General features: G+C 38.0%; 1 protein-coding gene and 1 long non-coding RNA gene across 2 annotated transcripts in view; one reads left to right on the top strand and one right to left on the bottom strand.

Moving 5' to 3' along the window:
• Positions 1-21,001, top strand: part of LOC121380414 — a 54,942-nt gene extending 33,941 nt beyond the window's left edge. Inside the window, exons 7-15 of the mRNA XM_041509216.1 lie at positions 3,272-3,402; positions 5,330-5,427; positions 7,331-7,415; positions 12,574-12,645; positions 12,882-12,980; positions 14,010-14,168; positions 16,658-16,753; positions 19,176-19,338; positions 19,913-21,001. Of these exons, the coding sequence (XP_041365150.1) occupies positions 3,272-3,402; positions 5,330-5,427; positions 7,331-7,415; positions 12,574-12,645; positions 12,882-12,980; positions 14,010-14,168; positions 16,658-16,753; positions 19,176-19,338; positions 19,913-19,923 (914 nt within the window). The 3' untranslated portion in view covers positions 19,924-21,001. The remainder of the gene's footprint in view (positions 1-3,271; positions 3,403-5,329; positions 5,428-7,330; positions 7,416-12,573; positions 12,646-12,881; positions 12,981-14,009; positions 14,169-16,657; positions 16,754-19,175; positions 19,339-19,912) is intronic.
• The window catches only part of LOC121380416, a 29,187-nt gene continuing 9,138 nt past the window's right edge, over positions 4,512-24,560 (bottom strand). The window contains exons 2-3 of the long non-coding RNA XR_005958930.1: positions 5,529-5,672; positions 4,512-5,032 (exon numbers count right to left, since the gene is read on the bottom strand). This is a non-coding gene — a long non-coding RNA (uncharacterized LOC121380416). The remainder of the gene's footprint in view (positions 5,033-5,528; positions 5,673-24,560) is intronic.

Consider the following 24,560-nt stretch of genomic DNA (forward strand, 5'->3'; position numbering starts at 1 on the left):
ACCAACAGAGTAAAGGCATAATGTTAATGATACGGTTTATTAATCAAAACCAACAGAGTAAAGGCATAATGTTAATGATACGGTTTATTAATCAAAACCAACAGAGTAAAGGCATAATGTTAATGATACGGTTTATTAATCAAAACCAATAGAGTAAAGGCATAATGTTAATGATACGGTTTATTAATCAAAACCAATAGAGTAAAGGCATAATGTTAATGATACGGTTTATTAATCAAAACCAATAGAGTAAAGGCATAATGTTAATGATACGGTTTATTAATCAAAACCAATAGAGTAAAGGCATAATGTTAATGATACGGTTTATTAATCAAAACCAACAGAGTAAAGGCATAATGTTAATGATACGGTTTATTAATCAAAACCAATAGAGTAAAGGCATAATGTTAATGATACGGTTTATTAATCAAAACCAATAGAGTAAAGGCATAATGTTAATGATACGGTTTATTAATCAAAACCAATAGAGTAAAGGCATAATGTTAATGATACGGTTTATTAATCAAAACCAATAGAGTAAAGGCATAATGTTAATGATACGGTTTATTAATCAAAACCAACAGAGTAAAGGCATAATGTTAATGATACGGTTTATTAATCAAAACCAACAGAGTAAAGGCATAATGTTAATGATACGGTTTATTAATCAAAACCAACAGAGTAAAGGCATAATGTTAATGATACGGTTTATTAATCAAAACCAACAGAGTAAAGGCATAATGTTAATGATACGGTTTATTAATCAAAACCAACAGAGTAAAGGCATAATGTTAATGATACGGTTTATTAATCAAAACCAACAGAGTAAAGGCATAATGTTAATGATACGGTTTATTAATCAAAACCAACAGAGTAAAGGCATAATGTTAATGATACGGTTTATTAATCAAAACCAACAGAGTAAAGGCATAATGTTAATGATACGGTTTATTAATCAAAACCAACAGAGTAAAGGCATAATGTTAATGATACGGTTTATTAATCAAAACCAACAGAGTAAAGGCATAATGTTAATGATACGGTTTATTAATCAAAACCAACAGAGTAAAGGCATAATGTTAATGATACGGTTTATTAATCAAAACCAACAGAGTAAAGGCATAATGTTAATGATACGGTTTATTAATCAAAACCAACAGAGTAAAGGCATAATGTTAATGATACGGTTTATTAATCAAAACCAACAGAGTAAAGGCATAATGTTAATGATACGGTTTATTAATCAAAACCAACAGAGTAAAGGCATAATGTTAATGATACGGTTTATTAATCAAAACCAACAGAGTAAAGGCATAATGTTAATGATACGGTTTATTAATCAAAACCAACAGAGTAAAGGCATAATGTTAATGATACGGTTTATTAATCAAAACCAACAGAGTAAAGGCATAATGTTAATGATACGGTTTATTAATCAAAACCAACAGAGTAAAGGCATAATGTTAATGATACGGTTTATTAATCAAAACCAACAGAGTAAAGGCATAATGTTAATGATACGGTTTATTAATCAAAACCAACAGAGTAAAGGCATAATGTTAATGATACGGTTTATTAATCAAAACCAACAGAGTAAAGGCATAATGTTAATGATACGGTTTATTAATCAAAACCAACAGAGTAAAGGCATAATGTTAATGATACGGTTTATTAATCAAAACCAATAGAGTAAAGGCATAATGTTAATGATACGGTTTATTGTATACTACATTAATATTACGATGGCATATTACTCCGTATAAACAACAGACATTATAAACGCCATTTTCATTTCATTTCAACTAATTTTAGTGCTTATATCCAATTACGGTTCAAGCACGCTGTCCTGGGCACACACCTCAGCTATCTGGGATGTCTGTCCAGGACAGTGGGTTAGTTGTTAGTGGTTAGTGAGAGAGAATAGGGTGTAGTGGTCTTACACCTAGCTACCCATTGAGTTGCTAAAACTCGCTCTGGTTGGGAGCCGGTACCGGGTTGTGAAACCTGTATCTACCAGCCTTGTGTCCGATGGTTTAACCACGACACCACCAAGGCCGGTATATAAACATTAGGAGATAGCCTTTTACCGAAAACAAAAAGATTTCTGTTTTCTTAGGAACGTACTATATAAAACAGAACATTTGATACAGACTATAGCTTAAATATTAATTTCTCGTTCCAGCCAGTGCTCCACAACTGGTGTAACAAAGACCGTGGCATGTACTACCCTGTCTGTGGGATGGTGCATATAAAAGAACCCTTGCTGCTAATCGAAAAGAGTAGCCCATGAAGTGGCGACAGCGGGTTTCCTCTCTCAATATCTGTGTGGTCCTTAACCATTTGTCCGACGCCACAGAACCATAAATAAAATGTGTTGAGTGCGTCGTTAAATAAAACATTTCCTTCCTTCCATAGCTCAAATGTAATCGTTGCACCTGAATGCTGTAACCACTCCTGTCGGGTGTAATAATGGCATTTTTGAGTTATAGTCTGTTTCAAATCTGCGTTTGTATAGTAGTTAGGTAAGAAATGAAAATGTTTCATCGATAAAGGGCAATTTCGTGATATTTATTGTCTGTTGAGTATATGGAGCAATAGGTCATCACAATGCTTATACAGTTGCAAACCCTTATAGCTAAGATTTCCATGAATTGTGTGTAATAAACAAAGCATTATTGAGTATAATATTCACAAGTGACATATCCAAAGCAGATGATTTTTAATTTATATGAAAGTGGATATAACTGTTCCTTTGCTACTAATCGGAAGGTATAGCTTATGTGGCTGTTTCTTCTCATCGAGCGTCACACTTTATATACTGGACACTTAGTGTCCTATGACGAAATACAAAGTATTTACTGGATGGTCTTGTTAAACACGGATTCCTTTCTTTTCCTTTCGTATCACGTTCGAGCGTGACGTATCCCAGTGGTCAAACGCGCTCCTGATGTGCGGTCGGTCTAGGATCGATCCCCGTCGGTAACCCATTCGGCTATTTCTTGTTCTAGTTAGTGGACCATCATTGGTATATCAACGGCCGTGGTATGTGCTATCCTGTCTGTGTCTGTAAAATACCCCTTGCTTCTAATAGAAAAAATGTAGCGGGTTTGTATTCTAAGGATATATGTCAGAATTACCTAATGTTTGACATTCATTAGCCGATAATTAATATACCAATGTGCTCTAGTGGTGTCGGTAAACAAAACAAACTTTATAATTTGTATCAAATTCTTCATTCGATTATTTTGCTATTTCGCTTTTCTCTTCACAGGCTGGTACCTATCCATGGCACCAGAAGATGGCTTCCTTCACAAGTTGCAGCCGCTGAGAGACTTGCCAAAACTCTTTGATAAAAGGCAGAGATTTGGCAGTGTTAATAAAAACACGTTAGGGTTTCTGCTGGTAAGCTATAAGACATTGTGATTTATTAACCCGTCTTGTGTAAAAAAAAACCCTAAACTATAAAGTAGTTGTGATGTATTGCCACGTCTACCAAAACTACATCTACGTTATCTGTTACTGAGGGGCGGTACGTAACCAAGTGATAAAGCGCTCGCTTGGTGGGCGGTCGGTCTAGGATCGACCCCCGCCGGTGGGCTCATTGGGCTATTTCTCGTTCCAACCAGTGCACCACGACTGGTATATAAAAGACTGTAGTATATGCTATACTGTCTGTGGAATGGTGCAAATCAGAAAAAGAGTAGCCCATGAAGCGGCGACTGCGGGTTTTCTCTCTCAGTGGTCCTTAACCATACGTCCGACACCATATAACCGTAAATAAAATGTTTTGAGTGCGTCGTTAAATAAAACATTTCCTGTCTTATCTGCTGCTGCTGCTATTGCTACTGCTATTCTGTTCTATTGTGACACAAGGAAGAAAGTCACTTTTTCAAGATTTCGAGAAAACAAGCAAAACTATAAACTTTGTTGGCTTTATTGCATAAAATTGTTTTATCTCTTCATTTAGTCGTTTTTGAACACTACAAATTTTTGATGTTACATCTGAAAGGTTGTTAAACGTTTTTGGACTCTAATTTGGTTGTTGCTTCCTTTTGCCATTGCATTATGGAAAGATGCCTTTTTAAATTAAAAATTGGAAAAGTAAAAATAATCCATATGCACTTTACATCCATGTAATTTGTTTTGCAATACAAAAGGACTCAAACATAAACATTTAAACCGAGACAATTGATGTTTCTTACACACCTGCTTGTGAGAACACGATGCGTTATTTTTGAGAACACATAGTTTACGCATGTACGTGTGTTAATAATTTCAAGACATACGACTGGATGCTCTTAGGTGATGACCAGGTCACCAATGTCATACGTCCAATAAAAAACAGAACGGTGGAAATCGATTACACTGTAACGTATAGTTAACCTGGCAATCATGTGTCTGTGACGCGTAAGTCGGCTACAACTGCAACGGCTGTAAATAAGTTTTAATCGAAATATTTGCTTAAAACCTGGGTTTTTGTTTTATGATATGTAAGAAATAGAATAATACATTCGTGTCCGTTTGATACCATTTATCTCACAACTCGTTTTCGCTGGTTAGATACATTTTAAAACAAGTCGTTGTGAGATAAATAGTATCTAACGACCACTAACGTATTATTCTCTATATATCAGTCAATTTGATGTGCGCTTTTCGTTTAGAACTGGTCCGATAAATCCACTGTGTTTTTAGATGTTGTCATTCTTCTTAGTCTCAGTGATGCCTCGAGGGCTTTCCGTGAATGGGACGTCACTGCCATTAACTAATAAACTGACAACGTTTTGTTTTCTTCTTATTGAAGTCACAAGTTTCTTTCTTTGCACGCTGACCTTTTTCTATCCTGCTGAGATAAACGTATATCCCATTTTTAAGTATTTTATAGTCACTGTTTCTTGACTTCCTGACTTGTTTACTTCAGATGTCAAAGAAGTCTAAAGAGTCCAGTTTTTATTTAGGACACCGTAATGATCGGCTCAATATGTAAAGTTCGTTCAATCTCTGTATGATGAGTCTTTTATCAATTTTATATTTTCTGGAAGAACAGAACAGAACAGAAAAGGTGATCACAAAATACTTTAAAAAGTGACATACGTTTACACATCATTACAACCATCATTGTAATTACCGTCATCATTATTATCATCACTATCATCATAGTCATCATCATCATCATCATCATCATCATCATCATCATCATCGTGGCCCGAAATAGCAGAATACACAAATTGCAATTGTAGAAAGAACGTACAGTCGAAGGAAGCACCTCAAGACAGATTTCACTATACGCTCATACAGGATATACTGATGAGATTTTCTTTGATGTTTTTAGTATGCAGACAAGGAGCGTGATATTCTCAAATATGAACTGGAGAAAAGAATAGGTGTGCTGAGTCCAGAACGACCAAATATCCCTACCAAACTCTACGAGTAAGTGTTCACGTTAAATCTCGATTTGTCAGCAAGGAAGACTGTATGGTTATATTACGTACTTTCCGTAACCTTGATCTTAGTGTGAGTCATAGCCTTACCGTGACCAACTTGGACAGGTGTGTGTCCTACGTCTTGACTTTGGTTTGAGTTACAGCCTGATCTTGGCTTACTTGGGCAGGTGTGTGTCCTGCGTCGTGGACTTAGCGTGAGTCATAGCTTGACCTTGGCATACTTCGATCTACCTAAAAACATTAATGTGAATATTGTAATTATACATTCATGTTATTACATGAAGTCGTCTTAAAGGAATGCTAAAGCAAGGCATTTGGCCTGTATGCACATTCATAACGATATATAACGCACATTATTGTTTAATATCAACAAGTATAATCGTATAGTTAATTAATAAAACGGTTAAATGTGACTGCTATTATATATAACGGGCGCAGCCATTTTGTACCATCCCAGTGAATACGCCCTCTGGCGAGCTGGTGGTTAGGTAATACCTAACGTGTCACGTCAGGAATTAGTCTTCGAAATGAAGAAACAAAACATACCTCATTTTTGCGGATGCATCGCAATGTTCTGTAATAATTTTCATCCCAGTAACACAGCAACGTGTATATGTGGTTTATTTTTTCAATACAAAATAAACCACCGTTGTCAAAGTGTTGAAATAACTGTATTATATTTTGTACACAAATTAACCCACGTACTGAAATAATAGTCGGAGTGTTTTCTTGGTTAATTGGTCTTTTCTTTCCGTAGCCTGTACCTGTAGTTCTTGATTGGCAGGTGTATATTTAGACGGTCCCCAGACACTGTGTCTAGACACACTAAAAAGACGTGCCTCTTTTGTTAAGATCACAGGGTATTGTGTGATAACCTCAAATCGTAATGGACTTTACCAGCCGTTTTGATTTATTACTGTAACTAATTCTGTAAAACCCTTGATTAAGTAGACTTTCCCATCTAAAATCACAAAACTGACCAATTACGTAGTCCCAAAGAAATGAAAATATCACTTGGGTATCGTGAGTGGTCGTTTTTGCTCGAACGTATCCTACCAATAGGCCTAATAATATGCATTTTTTCTTTGGATTTTTTAAAAGAAAAAAATACTATAACTCCATTTCGTTATATTGATGCAAACTGAAATATATTTAGTTAAATAGTTTATTATACTATCAAGTCATTTATGTTGTTTTACAAGTCAGGTTGATGAAAGCGAAGCGCCTTGTCGTAAATTAGAGCGTTTGTTTACACTGTGCATAATAGAGAAGTTGGACCTGAGCTGACGTCACTTCGCTCCAAGCAATACCACCGGACGTCATTAAAACGAAACAAAATGATTGCCCCCAGTTAGCAGGAATAATCATGTTTTTTTTAAATTAATTTTAAAATTACGCGTTATTCATTTGTTAAAGTGTCAGTATGTGTTGGTGGTCCGGGTATGCATCTTTCCAACACATAACGCTCTTGTTGGAGTTTAGTCTACCTTTAATGTACATGTTTAGAACTACAGATATTAATGTTATAAAAAGTACACTTTGGTGACTTTAAATATTAGTATAGTAAAATGTACACCTTTGTGATGACAAATATTAATGTCATAAAAAGTACACTTTAGTGACTAAAATATTAATGTCGTAAATTGTACCCTTTTGTGACTTTCAATATTAATGTCGTAGAATGTACACCTTTGTATTTACAAATATTAATGTCATAAAATGTACACATTTCTGTTTAAAAATATTAATGTCGTAAAATATATACTTTTGTGACTTCAAATATTAATGTCGTAAAACGTACACTTTTGTGCTTTCAAATATTATTGTCGTAAAATGTTCACTTTTGTGCCTGCAAATATTAATGTCGTAATATGATTTTGTTTTTAAAGACAAAGCTTGAAGCAGAGGAAATTTGAGGAGCGGGCAGAACATGAACATCGTCGGGTTACCAAAGCCGTGGATGCTTTTTTCAAGGTACTACTCAACGGCCATAGGCTCCAATATTTGTAGGAGAAGCTGATTTTTGCCCGAATTAAAGGAAAATACCCGAATCTGAATAACCACATTTATTCATATTAGCATTACTGCCAAACAGCTATATAACATTGCAAACGAATCACTACGCATGTTTACATGGATTACAACTAATATTGTGGGTAGAATAATGGAAATACATGATAAAAAGGTTTCATACTACCTTATTTTCCCCGAATATCCCTTTCGTTTTTGCCCTAGTTTTTAAACACTACGACGTATTTCTCACTATAAAGAGCCGTTTTTGATAACTGAAAGCTGCAGCGTCTGGAATATTTTTATTATTTAAGCATTTAGAATACATGATCCAGTTCTGTTTGGTACATAAAAGGCCCACCACATCGCTATAGTTTCCTCAATGCTCACTTATCTACATTATCTAGGTCAACTGCAAACCCAATGGCCAGCTTGTTTTTCTTCAATTAGCGGGACGCCAGTAGAACTGGGAATTTACGCGATTTGCGCAGGCGCTGAGCTTCTCACGTGATTTTGAACAAATTTAACTGTCTTGATTGAGGGGTCGTCTAATACCTCCAAAATATATTTATATCCATAAAGGTATAGTACAATACCTTTCCAGGGGTCGGTGGGGGATTTGCCTTGAAATTTTGACAGTGACCAGCGGTTGGCATACGCGTTACATGTAAGGGGGTGTTAAGACTTACGTAAGGCTCTAGGGGTAGAGGAAGAGGGCGGTATGTTTGATATACATAACATTTATGAAGACTATATGCTATTTCTGTCCATTACTTTGATCTAAAAATGTGATGTTTCTTTTTAAATGCGCGGTCGGTCTCGGATCGATCCCCATCGGCGGGATTGTTCCATGACTGGTATATAAAAGGCCATGGTATGTGATATCCTGTCTGTGGGATGATACATATAAATGATCCCTTGCTAAAAAAACAAAAAAAAACAAACAATAATAATAATAATTTTAAAATGTAGCGGGTTTCCGAGGCGCGTGTGCAGGGATTTCAGCAGGGTTGGGGGTTATAGACTGCATTGAGCGAAGTTTATATGGGGCCATGTTCCCCCAGAAAATATATTTCAATTTTTTTTATCTTGGTCAGGGAAGGGTTTCGACCTCCAATACCCCCCCCCCCCCCCCCCCAAACTGCACATGCGCCAGTTTCCCAAACGTTTGACACACAAAAGCAGATGATTATTGAATCAATATGCTCTAACACTGATGTCGTTAAACAAAACAAACTTACTTTACCCTTTCGAAACGAAATAATATTTATTTGAATTTGTCGATTTTACCACACGTAAAATTAAAGCGGCAGTATACGGAATATTTTTATTATTTAAGCATATAGAAAAGAAAATCCAATTACGTTTGGTGCATATATGACGCTGCACTCCGCATTGGTTTCACTACGCTGGCTTATCCAGGTTAAAAACAAAGCCAGTATTTTGAAAGTGGGACACTTTTGACGGGCTCGTACCGATCTCGGTTTTTATTGGCTTATCACAAGTATAGAATTCACTAACAAGAGATCACGTGAGATTTCGCAATTTTTGAACAAATTTAACTGTCTTGATTGAGGGGTCGTCTCATATCTCCAAAACATATTTATATGCATAGAGGTATGGTACGACGCCTTTCCAGGGGTCGGTGAGTGGGGGATTTGCCTTGAACTTTTGACAGTGGCCAGCTGTTGGCATACGCGTTACATGTAAGGGGGTGTTACTAATTACGTAACGCTCTAGGGGTAGAGGAAGAGGGTACTGTGTTCGATTTACGTAACATTTTTCAAGACTATATGCTATTTTTATTCATTACTCATTCAATTAATAAAAAGGTGTTTTTTGGAAATGCGCGGTCAGTCTAGGATGAATCCCCATCGGCAGGTATATAAAAGACCATGGTATGTGATATCCTGTCTGTGGGATGGTAGATATAAACGACCCCTTTCTAAAAAAAAACAAATGTAGCGGGTTTTCAAGGCGCCTGTGCAGGGATTTCAGCGGGGTTATAGATTGTGTTGAGCGAAGTTTATATGTTGCCACGGTCCCCCAGAAAATACATTTCAATTTTTTAAAGCTTGGGAAAGTAAGGGTTTCGACTTCCAATACCCTCCCCCTGCACACGCACCCGATGTCTCTCTAAGATTATATGTCAAAATTTCCAAAATGTTAGACATCCAACAGTAGATGGAAGGAAGGATAGGATATGTTTTATTTAACGACGCACTCAACACATTTTATTTACGGTTGTATGGCGTCGGATGATTATTAAATTAATATGCTCTAACTTTGAGGTCGTTAAACACACACACACACATGCACCCCCCCCCCCCCCCCCCCCCCCCCCCCCACACACACACTAACTTTACCATTTCCAAACGAAAGAATATTTATTTGAATTTGTCGATTTTAACACGTAAAATTAAGAAGTGAAAACGTTCATTGTTTACTTTAGTATATTTTATTTTAAAAATATATACATGATTAATGTGTTGCTAGTATACAAACTCAACTTTGAAAGTTCTACTAACACTTTATAAAATATTAATTCTGAAATAGGAAGGTACGACTGTCGATAATACGTTGTCAAGATCAAACCTTGTTTTAACTAAAGACTCTAGTACCGTATCCTCAACCGAACGTTCTTCGTACAGCGCAAGATTTCTCTTTTAATTTTTTGAGACGAACCCTACAATTTGAAATCGGCAAACGCACGTGTTAACTGAAACTGACAACAGACTCTCGTTTGTGCTTTGCCGAGCTATGGCGGCACAGGCGACGAAACAAGCGTATACGTTTGACGATATCCGTTCATAGCGAACACACACGACTTTTTTAAAAGTGCATTTGAGCTTGTATTTCACATTTGTACATGATGTTATATTATGGTAACCAGAGAATATAACTTTAAAAAGTGAAAACGGTCATTTTCTACTTTAGTATATTTTATTAAAAATATATACATGATCAATGTGTTATACAAACTAAACTTTGAAAGTTCTACTAACACTTTATAAAATATTAATTCTTAAATAGGAAGGTACGATTGTCGATAGTACGTTGTCAAGATCAAAACCGGTTTTAACTAAAGAATAGTACGTATCCTCAACCGAACGTTCTTTGTACAGCGCAAGAATTCTCATTTCATTTTTTTTTAGACGAACCCTACAATTTCAAATCCGCAAACGCACCTGTTAATTGAAATTGACAACAGGCTGTCGTTTATGGTTTGCCGAGCAATGGCCGTACAGGCGACGAATCAAGCGTATACTTTTGATGTTCTCCGTTCATAGCGAACACACACGAATTTTTTAAAAGTGCAGTTGAACTTGTATTTCATATTTATGCATGATATTATTATATATAACCAGACACTGTAACTTGAAATCAAACATTACTTAGATTTTGTTATTTAGATTATCCATTTCCGTACAAGTGTTTGTGGCCATCTTAGTGTTACTAATACCACGGAATGAAATTTTCATATTTTAAAAAACGCACGTCTCTCTGAGAAGTAACGATTACGAAGACAAGCTCTTGCCTACTCCTTACGGGTATCTCCCCGTTTCAGCGTCACAGACTCTTCTTTGACTGTATTGTAGTAACTTTATCAAAATGTGTTACAGCTGTGTAGATTAACCGAACTTGTTAATTTTCACGGTTGAAACTAGGGTCTTCACGAGTACTCGAGTACTCGGGCACGAGCCGATTCTAGCAAGACTCGAGTCTGTTCGAGTACCCGTACAAGGAATAGGATAGGATAGGATAACATATCAACGTACCTATACCCAATTAAGGTTCAAGCACTGTGCAAGGAAGAGCATTCTGAATTAATTATATTTTTTTTACATCATTTTACCATATGCTTGCAGCCAGTTACATTATGGGGCTGTAAGAATGTGTGCAACACAATACCATGGCATGATTTAGCATCCATGTTCAGCGCAGATGCATTATGCTATTTTACTTTATTCCTTAGTCTCATTATTATCAAGTCTTGGGTACTCGGGTCCGGGTCACGTTTGACCCTCGAGTATTCGAGTCCAATAGTTTTGACTCGTGGAGGCCCTAGTTGAAACTAGGATATGTGACTTTAATAACGTCTTGAGACCTTTTACATCATGGTAATTCATATACACGGTATGCATGTGATGCCATTAAAGAGTTGAGTCTATTGTCTAAAGACTTAAAGTACGGGCCCTAGCAGCATGCTTATAAGACATTAGACTCTAGACTAAGCTTTCCTGTCCTGGATGGAGTAGCCTGCATGGGCCAACACCTGTGCCCATGACAGGCGTGCACTATAACAAATTGCTCTGAATGTGCACGTTAAAACCTATGACCTGACCTGACTAAGCTTTTGATAAAGTCTCGCCCATACTGATGACGTGCAGTTGAAGTCTAGACACTTTATTAGTCTATTAGTATGGCTATGGACTTTGAAAGCGTTATGAGCATTATTATGATTTCAGTCAGAGTTTGCTTGATTCACATATTTAACTCGAGTGCCGTATATTCTGCTTAAAACTAATGATACACGGTTATAGATAACCGTCTGATAGAGATATGCCGGACATTTTGTTTGTCTTGTTAGAATTCCTCTGCACCGTCAAACGTCAGATATTGTTATCTCCAGTATATACTAAATATAAACAAAAATATAACATATAATATCATTCTCCATGAAGCACAAATTTTCTTTCTATGAATATATATTGCTACTTTTATTTATTTATATATTATCTTTCTTTTAACTGTACTCAAACGTCGATAATGTTTCTGGTTTCCCTTTCTTTTTAAAGGCGCAGACCGTAGTTTCAACTCGTTAAAATGGACAATAAATTCAGTTAATGTACAAACCTGCAACACATTTGGATAAAATTACAACAGAGCGAAAGAAGAGTCTGTGACGTTAAAACAGGAAAATATCGTAAAAAATAGACTAGAACTCGAATCAATAACCGCTACTTCTCAGAAGTCCTAGGGAAATGGATCATCAAAAGAATAAAATATAAGTAATGTTTGATTTCATTGATCATAAACGGCTCTAATAGTGAAAAATATGCTGTAGTGTTTAAAAACTAGGGTATGTCCCTTTAATCTATTTTGTTTTCTGTTACTGCAGGTATTGTTGAAGCATAACCTCGACAGAAATGACGTCATTGACCGCAGCGAGCTGGAAAACGCTTTCAAAGACGTATGTGTGACATTGGTTTTAATTCTTCAGTATTTCGTTAATATTGTGTCTGCGTGCAGGAGTGTACGCCTATATGGTGCTTGCACTTTTAATCTACGATAAAATACTAGTACTAGCTAGACAATGCTATTGCACGTTTGATGTCAGTTTACCGTGAATATACGAGACTAATGACTAAGAAATACAATCCTGTGTCCGCCCGTAGTTATTAAATTGAATTGTTCTTCATTCTCCAGGAAACGGAGTTTTCGAGGGAGCAGGCGGAGCTGTTGTTTGGGAAGGACGTCACAGTGGACAAAGCGTTTGCGATCCTCGATCAGGATGGTAACGGAAAGGTAATTGTTGGTTTAACACTGGACTCGACAACCATGACATAATTCCACATCACTGATAATGGCAGTTCTACAAACAAAGTTTGTTTTGTTTAACGACACCGCCGCTTAGTAGCAAGGGATCTTTTATATGCACCAGCCCATATATAGAATAGCACATACCACGGCCTTTGATATACCAGTCGTGGTGCACTGGCTGGAACGAAAAGGCAGTATACTATTAATGTACAACTGCCTTCTCGTTCTAGCTAGTGCACACACACACATATAGAATACGAGATGTGATTGCAATATTTGTTCGATGTACCAAAGTAGCTAATTCATTCGCTTTAAACATAATCCTCGAATATCTTTCTAGCTAGGGATTTTCGAAGCTAGTATCTTTGCGCTACGAAATCGTAAAACCATCTAAGGTTATGATTTCACCATAGCACACGCCATAGTGACGTCATAACGTGCGATGGTTTTACGATTTTGTAGCGTTAAGATAGCTTCGAAAATATATTAAACACGTTATGAATTCTGGTACCAAAAAGGTACCTTTTCTGGACAGACCTATTAATATATATATATATATATATATATATATATATATATATATATATATATATATATATATATATATATATATATATATATATATATGTATATATACGACTGCTAGCATTCTTTCATTTTTCTGTACGTCACGTTCTCTACACTGTTCCACAACTGGTATATCAATGGTGTATTCTGCCCTTTCTTTTGCCAAATGCATACACGGCAACTACCATTAATCTATAGAAATAGTCCATCACGTAATGTAGGCGCACCATCTTATCTAACAATATAATATAATTAATGTTTAGACACAATTCTGAGGGTAATAAAAATGCCAATGATTAAAATCTTAGGATAAGAAATGACGTCTTTAACATGATCTGAAAGACCCCAGATTGAACTTTGCAGTTGATCTGAAAAATAATAAATTGAAAGATAAAGATTAACAAAAAAGAAATCCACCACCCCAAAAAAATCCATTCCTTTCCACAGATTATTCACAACGAGTTGGTGCGTTTCGTGGAAGAAACAGGAATCTGTCTGCAGTCTCGGTTCCTTGGTTACCAGAGAAAAGAAGTCAACAGTTTATTCACGTTTCTCAACTCCCTGCAGAATTCACTCTTAACTAACGTGAAGAAAATCTTCGTCGAGGTATGTGAAAACACCTGTGTGTGTAATAGGATTCAATGAACAGGATGCACTTTAGTGGTAATGAGTAAAGCGAAAACACAGATCCTTGCCAATAACCTCCGGCGTAGTGTAATATATCTCATAATATACTGCTTAAAACACAGACACTGGTATATAACGTCTGGCGCAGTGTAAAATATCTCGCATATACTGCTTAAAACAATTTAATGATGCATTAGCATAATGGCAAGAGACATATTTTTTTGAAATGCGTTTCGAAAGTCTCCGCTACCCATTTCTCCAAGCGAATAGTCTTTATTTTGTTTTTGAGATCATCCCGAACCCACAAGAAACGTCACTCACCACAGTCTAGACCTATCCCTCGCACACTTTTCTGCTCTCGCGCCCTCTCAATTTGTACATTTATTTTAAATAGCTATAAATGAATCTATCCCATATGGGCGTCCGCAGTGGGGGATGGGGGGTGGGGATGGGGTCAAGGGGGTGCCTACCCCCTCCTAGATCTAGACCTGACATTTATTGACGTGTATTCGCTAGAAAGTATACATGTTAACTTTTCATATTTGAAATATTGGCATTTATCGACATTTGCCTTAAAGAATTTTATTTGTAGAAAGCAGAACATTGTATTTTAGAACATCAAGTGTTCAAACTGTTCCGCAGGAGTATGATCCCGAACCACTCGGAAATGAATATCGTAAATACGCTACCAAAGGAGTCAAACCAGAGTTCAGTTAAACGTTTAATACAAAGTCACTCATAGTAATTGTATTGTTGGTTATTTATGATACAATATTGTACTGTTTGTTGTAATTGTACGAACTATTTGATTGGATCATACAGTTGTGAGTAATTATTTCATTTGATCCAGCAATTTGGTACATTACTGAGGCGTTTATATATTCAGCACATACACGTGTATCCATCTTCAAAAATGCATTTAAAAAGTGTTCCATTTGTCACTGTCACGGGGATCCTATAATACCCGTAACTGAATAAAACACGATTATCCAAATATCTCTTCTAACTGTATATCTTTTAGATCTCTCTGTATCGGACAGTATAATACCCGAGTGGCTCGGCTCTATGTATAATCAGAGATAAGATCTTATGTAAATATATATATGTAGCACGTTTAGTTCACTAGAAAACACAACAAAACACAATACACTTTGGAATCTGTATTAACACTACGCTGACAAATGTATTTGCCGCAGTAGTTAATTAACAACAACAATATAATAACAACCCAGAACTAATCACTTAATTAGTTAATCACTAGGTGTCTAGTTTACACAATATTCTAATCACTTCACGGTCATACAACACACACACGTGTGATAATTGAGAAACGTTATTCCTAACTGGTTAATTTTTAATTAACCCTTAAATACTCATTCAGTAACCTTGTAATACAGAATTAATACTGGTACCTATCACAATAAAGACAATAACATACAGTTTATCTAGGTCCTCTAGGATGACCGGCTAAGCTTTATCTTATAAAAATATTAGAACAGTGAAGCCTACAATTTACTTCGTCAGATTACCGGAGACACTGTCTAAAGAATATTGGTATAATACAGTATTAAAATATTTAAAGTCACACCAATCACATCAAGGTTATACAACAGAGCAGAACAATATATTTACCAGTCCAGTCGGACTACGTTCCCCGGGAGCCTTCCAATGTTTCTACCCGATATATCTAAAATCCTATCTATTTATTCAAAAATCTCAGAGACAGCGAATATCGCCTGGGGCCACAACGCGGTACCTCATCTATCATGTGATAGTTCCACAACTCCCAGGGACGGTATTTTCTCTTTGATGGCCAGACAGACCGACGCCTAGTTCGCTAGAACCCACGGTCGTAAAACCGCACTACCGGAGTTATTACGTAACTACTGGCCACATGGCCTCCACATCTGGTTTAAGTGCATATTGGAACGTAGCTCTACCACGTCGCGCGTGGGGGGGGGGGGGGGGGGGGGTATTACGTAACCAAGCTGCACACGGCCCTCTAAAACAATTAACATCGCCACAGGCGAAAGATAAGAGCATGTTCCGTCACAGTCACCATTTGTAATGATGAATTTTACTTGTAGAATACACACAAAAATGCATTTCAGAACATCTAGTTTTCCGGGAGAGCATGCGCCCTCGATCTCAATCAGTTGGGCATCTACACAAATATTCACTTAGTTTTCCCAGACTTGCATGTGAATGACCATCCTTATACTTTAATATTATACGCCAACATGTTTTGCCTCCATCTATAACAGTTTTGCGGTCGCCTATGCATACTCAACTTAAGAATATCAAAAGTGTAACGTAAATAGAAAGCCGTAGATACAGAATTTTGAAAACAATTAGATACAATATTAGAGTAGTTCATTTATATTAATTACTTTAAGTTAGCTTTAAGACTGCCGGTTCAATTGAAGAAACATTACAGTTTTAAAGTCTTATCTTTGTTTCTTTTTCAGACCAGTGATCTGCAGAGAACTGTGGGTATTAACACAGGTCACGTGGGTACGATAGACCTCATGCTGGAAGACGCTGATCGAGAGTTTGTTGTCGAGGTACAGAACGACGGACGGATTGTCGTATTTAATGACGGAACGGGACGTAGCCCAGTGGTAAAGCGCTCGCTTGATGCGCGGTCGGTTTGGGATTGATCGCCATCGGTAGGCCCACTGGGCTATTTGTCGTTCCAGTCAGTGAACCACGAATGGTAATACAAAGGCCGTGGTATGTGCTATCATGTCTGTGGGATGGTGCATATATAAGATCCCTTGTTACTAATGGAAACATGTAGCACGTTTTCTCTCTAAGACTATGTGTACAAATTACCAAATGTTTGACATCCAATAGCCGATTATTAATATGTCAATCTGCTCTAGTGGTGTCGTCCTCAGTACATGGCTATGGTTTAGGATCACATAGACAATGAGAGAGAAAACCCGCTACAACCATTCCAAGTGTTACAATATTTGATTAGCAGCAAGGAATATTTTATATGCACCATCGACCCACAAACAGGATAGTACATATAACAGCCTTTATTACATCAGTTGTGGAGCACTGGCTGGAACGAGAAACAATCCAATGGGTCCACCAATGGGGATTGATCCTAGAAGGACTGCCAATCAGGCGAGTGGTGTACCACTGGACTACGTCCCGTACTGAGGTACAGAGGTACAAACAAACACATTGAGTTGTTTTATTAGCTCACTTGGTGATTAAGCAAACGGTTTTATAGGCTAGATATTGTTGCGTTTGTATCCCAGTACCGGCTTCATTCTAGTTAAATTATTTTGTTTAATGACACCACTAGAGCACGTCGGTCAATTAACAATCAGCTGCTGGATGTCACGTGTTTGGTAAATCTGACAGGAAGTCTTTGGAGGAAACCCGCTACGTTTTCCATTGGCAACAAGATATCTTTCATATGCATTTTCCCCAGACATTACAGCACATACCACGGCCTTTGATGTACCAGTCGAGTGCTTTATCAACTGAGCCTGATTTTGCCCTGCCTTCATCCACAAGAGATATTTTGCTACTCGTCATAAGAACCGACACCGATATCTCTTTAACAACTAACCCAGACCTGGACATCGGACCATGACTGAACCTTATTTGGTATAAGATAACACGAATATTTACCTTCCTCTATTTTAACATACCATAAGCTGAAACCCTTTGCGCCGAAATGTTCTATTATTAGTTAATTATCGTATGACAGGCTGACCTTTGAGTACTTCTAGCAAAACAAAGTGGACCTGGCCTGGTGCTTATAGCACGTTTTAGAGTCAAGACACGAGACTCTAACAGAGTCTGAGACACTAATGTCATGACAACGCCATACAAATTGTATGCGTGTGACGTCATTAGAGATTGAATCTGGACAGTGGACTCTAAAAAGTTTATAAGCACGAGCCCTGGATACTACAGCGCAAGAATTGTATTTGTTGGTAATCCGCATTCCGGTTTATGTGTACGTATATGCATACGCATTACGCTTAAATATAATTTACGACTTCGGACGCCTTCCTCTAATCATTTAAAATTTTTAAACATGCAACATAAATGTACGTCGTAGGTAAACATATAATTGTTTTCACTTTATGAACCTGTTTCCATATTAAAGTTTAGTTAATTTACAATAATAGAGTGAAAGAAGAGTATGTGACGTTAAAATAGAAAATATCCTTAAAAATAGACTAGAATTCGAACCAATAAACCGCTACTTCTCAGACGCACGTGCGTTTTTAAAAATATGACAAATGCAATTTTTGGTACTACAAACACCAGGATGACCAGAAACACTTTGGTTCTACGGAAATGGATAATCTAAAGAATAAAATATAAGTAATGTTTGATTTCAGTGATTATAAACGGCTCTAATAGTGAAAAATATGCTGTAGTGTTTAAAAAACCAGAGTCTGCCCCTTTAAAGGGATTATCATGAGTTTGCTGCATTGTACGATGTTTTCGACTAATAAAATGTAACGGCCTGTATCACATATTAAATATATTTCTTATTTAGAATATCAATGTCTGTACATTCAATGTGTTTCTGATCTTCCTAATATTTGTAAGTAGCCCAAACTGGATTTGGTATTCCAGTACTTTTGTACGTACGGAAGACTATATATTAAGAATTAAAATGAAGTTTGACCTAGTGAAAATAAAAAAGAACAGAAATACGTTAAATATATAACCACAAACATTTTATTTAAAAACAATATATTTAAAGTCTTATTACAGTCGTGAAAACATCTATTGGTCGTCATCATATTAATAGTCGCCGAGAACTGAATACAAATTATACCAAAGTAAATTTGTTTCACAAGAACACGTTTTACGAAGCGATCTTAGCGCTAAGATAACCTTAAGTGTATACAGTAGCTACCGTACTGTAATATGCTATTCAAGCGATCTTAGCGTTAAGATCACTTCGTAAAACGGGTTACTAAACGTTAATATTTTATCTTTCAGCGGGGATACAACAGTACACGAGCGTTTCTTCAGTATTACGTTGTCGAGAATTGTTTGCAGAAACGCCAGACGGAACCACGCGAGAGCGAGGTGGCACCGAACACTGACATAAGTCAAGAAACAGATTTAGCAGACAGCGAGGCAACGGAAAAAAGTCCACTCGGTAAAAACCCCACTAACATTAACCCCCCCCCCCTACTCCCCCAAAAATAAAATAATAAATATTAGTAAATACTAAGAAAGTTAACAGTATCAAGAATGTATGTACTGATGTATGAATATCTATCTATCGTATGTATGTCGTGGTTGACTGTTACATACATAGATATTAACGGACAGGCGCATGGAATAATTAAATCCTTTCTGGCCTCACAAATTGTTCTATGCCATTGCTGGGGCGCGAACCTATGGCACCGAATCGCCTGCAAATTACAGATTTGCCACAATACCTTCGGAGCTATTGATTATATCCATGTATGTATGTATGTATGAATGTATGTATGTATGTATGTATATACGTGTGTGTATGTGTGTGTGTGTATGCGTGTGTATGAATGAATGAATGTATGTATGTATGTATGTATATATATATATATATATATATATATATATATATATGTGTGTGTGTGTGTGTGTGTGTGTGTGTGTGTATGTATGGACATTCGTGTGTGCGTGGTTGTGTGCATTCATATATACATGTACGTGCGTTTATTTATTTATTTGTTCTTTTCTTGTAGTGGAGTCGTAGCAAGAATATCAATTTAAAGCCAATGCTTCAAGACCTTTTGGACATATTATGACAAGTACACTGAAGTATCGACACGGTTACTCGTCAAACCAGTGTTCAGGCGTTTATGGTGTTCATGACTGCGCTTTCATGGACTCCTGGACTTTTGCCCCAAAAGATGTACCTTGTGAAGCAGATATCATTTCTTCAAGTTGTCTAATTCTCATCCTGACTGACAGCGATTTCCTCTATGGTTTTACTCATGTTGTTCTCTGTTGGACGTAAACACATCGTAATAATTATAGTGAACGCCATCTTCGCACGCCAAGGTACCATTTTGTAACGTAGTATACTAGACGGAATATATCTTGGTTTGTGAACATGAGTGAATGAAAAACATATAAACTAGAATTTGACTCTTAAAATAAAATTATTTGGAAAATTAACAAAATAGAATTAACTCAAGCTATTGGTTTCAATGGATATTAAATAATCATCGTATTTTGAATTAAGGTTGTATTAGAGGCTCTTGTATGAAATTTCATCATAAATATATCTGGTTAGTTTTTTTGTCTTACATATATATGCTTCTAGTTTTCTTTTTCTTTTTGAAAATGCCTTTTATGCATGTAATGTTGGGCCTAATGCAATAATGTTTCTTTGCCGCCTCCTATGGACTCCCTGTTACTATGCTAGGTCCAGCCTTGGGAGACCACATATTATTTACTAAACTTATATATTTTCATCACTAATTGGTTCATTCGATCACACACTCACTCTGAACCCACCAAAAAACACCCAAGCCAACTCACACAGAACCCACCGGAAAACAAGCCAAATCACTCACTCAGAACCCACCAAAAAAACCCCACCCAAGCCAACTCATTCAGAATCCACCAAAAAACAACTCACTCATTCAGAACCCACCGAAAACAAACCAACTCACTCAAATCACACCGAAAAACAAAACCAACTCACTCAATCTGAACCCACCTAAAAACAAGCCAACTCACTTTATATTGTTTGATCCACGTTTGCTGCTCTTGTTTATGTCTGTATAACTAGTGCTACATCATTGTATTTATTACCATAATAAAAACCCATCTTCAATTAATTTGTCTTTGACTGTATTATCATGTTTTTATTTTGTTCTTGTGCTCTTTTAAAGATGCACTTTCGGGTTTTAAAACGTCGGATATAAGGATCATACAAATAATGATTGAGGAAACCAGCTACTGCCACTCAATGGACTATTCTTCGATTAGCAGCGACAAATCTTTATAAGCACCACCCCATTGACAGGATACAGGATAGTATGTGCCATGACCTTTGTTACACGATGATGAGAAATAGCCCAATGGGCTCGCAGACGGGGATCTCTAGACCGTATCAGGCGAGCACTTTACCACTTAGTGGGCATGCACTACGTACTCCCCTCTCCTCTCCCAGTACAACTTGATTCATTAATGTATACGTTCGTGCATATATCAAATTAAGATTCAACCTCGCTGTCCTGGGCACACACCTCAACTTTCTGGCCTTTCTGTTCAGGACAAGGGGCTAGTGGTTAGTTGTTGGTGTGAGAGAAGTCAGTGTAGTGACCTTACACCTACTCACCGAGTCGTTAAAACTCGCTCTGAGTGGGAGCCGGTACCAGGCTGCGAAACCAGTACCTACCGGCCTTAAGTCCGATGGCTTAACCACCTGGTTCCCGATTTTTATAGCCATCTTAGCGCTACGACAATCGTACAACGGTCGTAGGCTATAAAATGCATTGTAATGACATAGCTTAAGACAGTTTTGTTACGAACAGACGTACGTGAAGGTTTTGATCTAGGGCAGTCGGTAAAGCGCTCGCATGATGTGTTTGGTCGAAGGATCGAATCACCTCAGTGGATGTCTTCTTCAGTTTGGCTAAGTTTCAAGCAAGCTAAACAGCTAAACCTTTATTCAAATGAGTATTTTTGTAAGGTTTGATGAGCAAAGTAATCCATAAATATATGCGTTATATCCGCCAATTCCCGCTTGGGTGTGGTTTGTATGGGTGTGAACATTGTCAAATATGCACCCAAAATAATGCATTTTTGGGACACATTTTGGAATGCAACATGACAATTTAACTAAAAATATTTACAATAAGTCCTCTTTGAGACTACAAATACCTGTATATCTCTTTATTTTTAAACCATAAGTGGTAATTTAGGATGCCAAGAAGGAAGGAATGAAATGTTTTATTTAACGACACACTCAACATATTTTATTTACGGTTAATTGGCGTCGGACATATGGTTAAGAACCACACACATATGAGAAAGGAAACCCGCTGTCGCCACTTCATGGGCTACTCTTTTCGATTAGCAGCAAGGGATCTTGTATATGCACCATCCCACATACAGGATGGTACATACCGCGGCCTTTGTTACACCAGTTGTGGAGCACTGGCTGGAACGAGACATAGCGCAATGGGCCCACCGACGGGAATAAACTTTGCTTGTTACAATATAGATGTCCCCACCCTCGCCCCCGGCATACATTCCTGCACACGCGCATGCGATGATTAATTAATCAATGTTTAACCAAAACAAACTTTAATATGAGTGATATATGCTCTGGGCACACACTATTCCGTATGTCATAGTAAACCTAGTCCTAGCGCTAACCTACTGTTTACTATCAACAAGGAATCGTCAGGCGGCATATTATGCAATGCGCGTTCTCACAGGAGAGGTCAAATGGTTAAAGACTGAGGCATATGCAGTGCACGTTCCCACAAGATTGCATATATACTACGACCACTCAGGCGTGGAACATCTAGCACAAGTACAAAATAGAATATGCAAGCAGCGAGTTTCTTTTCTTAAGCTCTCCAGATCATAAAACTGGTAATGAGGCCACAGACACCGACTCACTGAGCATAGCTTCTAGTTTGTACGTGAGATAAAAAAACTATATATGCACCAGAATGACTTTTAAATGTGCTTTGATAAAGTTGCAATAATTGGGTTACCGGCAAATATATATATTTATTTTTTGCTTTGAAACATAAAGTTTATACCTTTAGCTATATGCCTATAAAATTTATAACTAAATAATTCCATTCACACACATTAACTAGTTACGTCACTGTTTTATGCGTACACATTCAACCCACTATGTTTGTTTGTTTGTTTTTAAAGGTTTAACGTACATATATGCCACGAAAGCTTCATGCACGCCTGTCATGGGCTTAATCTCTGACTTCGCCAGTGACTAAGTCTAGGACAAGGGGGGGGGGGGAGTTTGAGGTGGGCGGAATTTGGAATACAAGTATTTAGTAGGGTCCAGCGACTGCGCGGACCGACTAGTAGACACCGAAAATGGGCCGTGTTCTGACTGGCTGAATTTCGATTCCTTCGGATCTAACTACAAAAACCTATGTCTACGGAGAATAACTGCACCTAACATCATGTCCGGACTAAGAGTTTAAACCCAAAAATAAGTTTGACTGCTCGGTCGAAAAGGTTTTAAGGTGATTTGAGCAATTAAACGGGCGCCAAAGTAAAATGCGTTGGACTATTTATAAAAAAAATAAACATAAGAATTTGGAAGCTCGATCGAAAAATGTTTAAAGTCCAACTAAGCCCAAAAAGGAGGTTACCTGTCCTAGTTAAGGTTGGCGTCTACGGGGAGGAGATGATGTAACTCCGGTCGAAGTGGGGCACCAACTTCCTGAAGTCGTGCGCCCATAGGCATTGGGCCAGTGGCAGGTACTGGGCGCCGGCGATGATCTTGATGATCCTGTGGACGGTGTGGTTGTCCATCTCTTTGTAGAGGATCCCCTGTCTGTACAAGCCATCCCGGCGCGAGGTGGTGACCAGGACCTGTCCGATTCCCCGTAGATCCCCAGGATGGATGGCGATCTGGTTGCCATCCGGGAAGGTCTTAAATTCTTTCTCTTGGATCCCGCCTGGCAGTTTGTAGGGATCCGAGACGTCACCGATCACGTACTTGGCGTACTGACTCTTGATTTTCTGTTTCGCGAGCTGCCATTCATCCCTGGAAGAAGCAGGAGGCCGCGTCTTGGCTGGTTGGTCCCCCCGGGGGGGGGGGGGGGGGTCACGGCCTTCCGCTTAGCAACTCCAACATCCAATGTCGCCATCGCGGAGTCCCCCGTGGGTGGGGGTCTCGACGCTGATGGGCGACGGGCGAGAACAGGTGATGCAGGCCGTGGTGCATTGGATAGTTGCTCCTCTTTCCGCTTCACTGTTGGTGCGGTTGGTTGCCGAATCGCCTCCTTCCGCTCCGTCTGGATTGGTCGTGGTGGGGGCAGCGACGCAGACGGGACCGCCGCTGGTGGTTGAGCCACCAGCTTTGTCCCCGCCTGAGCTGTCCCCGGCGCACGTTTCTTCTTCCTTGTCCTCTTCCTCTTGGTTGTAACCGCGTCCCCGTACACCAAGGTCACGGTTGCCCGTGACCCGGTGTACGCGACGCGGTATTCCAACAGCAAGCCATAGCTAGCCATCAATCCCCCCAGGTGGGGGGGGGGGGGATTAGGTTGAGAGAGCATGAATCTCATTGCTAGTTTACTTGAGAGTCAACCCACTATGTTTACCCAAAATTCTTTGCGGACAATCGACAAAACAAATAAATTATTCGGGAAACCCCTCATGTCGTCCAGT

This window comes from Gigantopelta aegis, chromosome 9 (genome assembly GCF_016097555.1).
Source record: "Gigantopelta aegis isolate Gae_Host chromosome 9, Gae_host_genome, whole genome shotgun sequence".
Taxonomy (NCBI): domain Eukaryota; kingdom Metazoa; phylum Mollusca; class Gastropoda; order Neomphalida; family Peltospiridae; genus Gigantopelta; species Gigantopelta aegis.